The 4,452-nt window shown below is 32.6% G+C and overlaps 1 protein-coding gene across 1 annotated transcript; it reads left to right on the top strand.

Moving 5' to 3' along the window:
* The first annotated feature begins 1,210 nt into the window (after positions 1–1,210).
* LOC146937563 (uncharacterized) lies at positions 1,211–2,804 on the top strand. Its single transcript, XM_085757784.1, has one exon. The coding sequence runs from the start codon at positions 1,432–1,434 to the stop codon at positions 2,386–2,388; it is 957 nt and encodes a 318-aa protein (XP_085613910.1). The 5' UTR covers positions 1,211–1,431; the 3' UTR covers positions 2,389–2,804.
* Positions 2,805–4,452: the final 1,648 nt, after the last annotated feature.

Here is a 4,452-nt window from a genome sequence, read left to right as displayed (position 1 = left end):
GGCAAGAATGGACTCCAATTTATCAACTATGCACTAGCTATATAACCTTTCTATTTGAATTTATTGCCACATAGTGTATTTCATCACGTATAGTTTATATTTAAGTATATATGACAAGATAAATAATATATAATTGAATCATTTCGAACTTTCGGAATTTAAATCCTGACTGAAACAATATTTAATCAAATCTAATTTCTCTTTTGGACGAATTGTAATTACTCCATCCGCTTCATAATACTTGTCGCTTTTGAGGAATTTACACATACTAAGAAATAATTTTATTTTTGTTATTTTTGATGAAATTCTGTGTGTTTTTTTCTATAATACCCTTAACCATTTACAAACCAATAAATAACTAAGGGTATTATTTACAAACCAATAATTAAAGCTGCATTAAAACTTGAAAGTGACAAATAATTTGAAACAAAATTATTCTCCATAAGCAACAAGTATTGTGAAATGGAAGGAGTACTAAAGTTCTATATTATTTTTTTATAAAAGAAGGAAAAATCATAAGAAAAATAAAACGAAAAAAGTTTTGGAGATGTTGCATTTAATTACCTCTGGACATTTTTTTTTTGTTTGTTTAAGAAACTCGATATCTAATTTAAGGATGAATTAATGCAGAACATCAATCTTATCAATGCATAAAATATTGTAATACATTCAAATTGAGATCTATAGAGAATCACTCTGAGTTTTTTTTTTTTTTTTGCATAGTAAGAGTTGTTGAAACTAAAAAAAACAACGATGGTAAGAAATAATTTTCTCATTGAATGCAATAAGTTTTTTTTTTTTCCACCGGTTTCCGACCCATCAAAGGTGAGCGGCTAATCCAACTCGTGCGTAGAGGCATGTGCACTAGCCAAGCGTCCACCAAAAGGTGAATGCAATAAGTTAGATAAACCAAATTCTATTTATTTAAATGAAGTCTTGAAACCTTTTAATAAATATTCATTCAAAAAGCAAGTCATGAGAGAAAAAGACCACATGAGAAATTCAAAACCAATTGACCAGCCAACAGAATTTGACTGGTGGAAAGAATAAAAAGACAAGGAGTAGCTCATATGTGTTTTTGTTTCTTTGCAAATAAATAAAAGAGACCCCACTTTTTCAAAGCTCCCAAACAATCTCAACTTCTTTCTACAGTCTATATGAACCATCCTTTGTGTGGAACAACCCCATACATCCACATACACATTTTCACACCTGACACATCCATCTCTTTATCTATGTCACTCTCACAAGTCACGACCCCTATAAATAACCACCAAAGAAAACTAATTTCTGTTCCATTTTCATTTCATCTCATGTCATGTCACTCACTCACTACTTCACTCTCACTCTCTCTAACTTTCCTTTACCTTCTTCTCATTAATTAATTTCCGTCCTTCTTTCTTTGGTTACTTACAAAACCAAACAAAAACAATGGCTGAACACAACATGCAAATGTCCCTCTCAAGCTCCTCGGACGACTCCTCAGACCAAGAAACCCCTTTCAACACATCAATGAACCCAACAACCGGTGTTGGAGGATCCTCCTCTCACCAACAAACACCAACCTCAACTGATTCACCAAACCAGCTACCAACTTCACCACCCTACAAAAAGCCGCGTGGAAGACCACCTGGTTCCAAAAACAAACCAAAACCACCTCTTGTGATAACACAAGACAATGATCAAGCCATGAAACCTGTAGTCATTGAAGTAGCTGCAGGTACAGATGTTCTTGAAGCTGTCATCCAGTTTGCACTCCGTTCTCAAACATGTCTGAGCATTCTCTCTGCTTCTGGCACCATTGCTAATTCTACCATTTATTACCCTCTTTGTCGTGCTCCTTCTTTTACTCTTCATGGTCCTTTTTCTTTGATGAGTTTGACTGGTACTTTTTTGTACCCTCCTTCACCTCCACCACCATCACCACCACTTTCTATTGGTTGTTCTTCTTCTTCTTCTTCATCCTCAAACCCTAATGTGAATCCACTGGAAGCACCACCACCGGGTATGACTTTTGGGATTACTCTTGCCGGAATACAGGGGCAAGTCTTTGGTGGGATTATTGGTGGAAAAGTTATAGCTGGTGGTGATGGGGTTAAGGTTGTCTGTTCTTTGTTTAAGAATCCCGAACTTCATAGAGCTGGTGGTGTTATTCTGGAAGCTGATGATGTTGGTGATGATGATAATAATAACGTTAATGGAAATGGTGGTAGTGGTGGTGGTGATGAAGGTGGTGATCCTGGTGCTAGTAGTAGTGGTGCTGCTGGTGGTGGTGAGAATGTGTCTGGTTTCAATGTTCCTGATCCAATGCCTCTGAATCTAGCACAATCTGATCCTAGCTTCATGCCTTGGAACCAACCCTCTCACCCCCGTCCTCCTAATTACTGAAGATAAATATTGTAGTTTAAAATTATGGTTGTGATCGCAGTTGCAGTTATATTTCAAACTTTAAAAAAAATATGTAGTCCCAATTGTGGCCCCAATTTAAAACTATGAGGATTGGTTTCTAATTATGTCATAATTAACCGTAATTGGGTTATTAAATTTATGTAATTGGGTTAATTAATTAGTGAGTTATTACAGTTTATGAGAGAGCTAATAACAATATTGATCTTTTTCTTCATGCTAGTTTTTTTCTTAAGTTGGGGTAGAAAAGTTAACCATATGTAAGCATGTTGGTTTTTGTTTTTTATTTTATTTTTTCTTTTTATGTATCTCTCTGTCTTTGAGAGAAAGAAGAAAAAAAATTACATGTTCATGAGTATTAGATAAAATTTCAATTGATGTTTATTGATGTTTTTTTTAGTTGTTAATTTCCTTCTTTATACTAGCATTGAAATTTAATTAGTTTCGATTTTAGTAATTTTAAATTCTTATACTAGATTCTTGTTATAAATTTCCTTCTTTATATTATCATTGTAATTTATTTTTTGCAAGATTGACATTGTAATTTTATTAGTTGAGATTTTGAGCATGTTAATTTTTTATCCTAGATACTTTTTGATCTCCTTTATCCAAGATTCTTTTTAATTTCCTTCTTTATATTAGCGCTGTAATTTAATTAGTTGCGATTTTGATCATGTTAATTTGATACTAGATTCTTGTTAATTTCCTTGTTTTTCAGGCCTGGCTATTGGATTTACATTGCAATTTTCAGCCTTTCAAAAAATTATGTAGTCTCCTTAAAAAAAAAATGTAGTCAAAATACATTTAATGCAGACATCATAAATCTTCTTTTGCATTTAAAATTTGGTTATGTGTGTGATAGAAGCTGGCAATGGCAATGTGTTTATGTGTCAGTGTGGATCTGGAATTCCATATACCATATTTACAATTTGTAATAGCTAGGGTTGATTTCTTGGGAAGAGGCTCTGTAATTTTGCAAGCTCTAATGTTGAGTGAGTGACACAAATTTATTAGAATAAAAGAAAAGAAAAAAGTAAGCAATAAGTCACAAAGGTCATGATGCTTTGAATGACCAGAAAGGATGACTGGACTACCCAACTTTGCCCAATTGAAATTGTTTTTATCATTCAATTTTGTTGTACATACAGGATATGGGTGGAAATCAAATTATCCTTTTCTTTTTCAGTTCTCCCTTTTCTTTTCCTAGTTACTGATTGAATTTTATAATTTTGATTATAAATTGATATCGTGCATTGCATAAAAAATCTAGTGTAGTTTTTTTTTTTACCGAAGGAAAAATCTAGTATAGCTTTATACTTCTTTAGGTATCCATTATGTTACATTTCATACGAATTTTAGGATTATCAACTGCCCTCACAAACTAACACGAATTTTTTCAGCATGTTTTGTCCTCACTCGCACGTTTTTTGATTTTTTTTTATAAAATGTCATCTATCCCAAAATTTCTCCAAGTCAAGCACGCTTAATTGTGGAATTCTTATAGTTTGAATTATTCTTCTTTTCGGTAGCACATTCCATAAAAACTCCACAGTTAAACGTGTTTCACTTGAAGTAGTCTTCGGATGAATTACATTATAATTTTTTTTTGATAAAGCGTACGAATGAGGAAAAAAAACACGCTGAAAATACTCATGTTGGTTTGTGAGGACAATTGACAATCTTAAAAGTCGTATGAAATGTTACACAATAGATACCAAAAGGAGTTTAAAGCTAGACTGGATTTTTCCTTGGAAAAAAGAAGGTAAAGAATTATCAAATTTTTGTGCATCTTCTAAATCATTATCTAATTAATGATCTACAAAATACACATACACGTTGAATGTGCTAAAATTTGATAATCATACCATAATTAGCTAGTGATAGAAACTTGTCTCTTAAGAAATCAGTAAAGCTTCTCACTTTAATATTGGTTCTTTTTCACACAATAACGAATAATTTTTATCGATAAGTGATATGTCTGGTGAGGATGGATGGTGGCGTAACAACCCATTTTTCGTTAGAATTATTTTATTTATTTATTATATA

This window comes from Medicago sativa, chromosome 3 (assembly GCF_051527215.1).
Source record: "Medicago sativa cultivar Bolivia chromosome 3, Bolivia_mono, whole genome shotgun sequence".
In the NCBI taxonomy this organism is placed as follows: Eukaryota; Viridiplantae; Streptophyta; class Magnoliopsida; order Fabales; family Fabaceae; genus Medicago; species Medicago sativa.
Note: the sequence above shows the minus strand (reverse complement) of the source record. Positions and strands in the feature narration are given on the sequence as shown.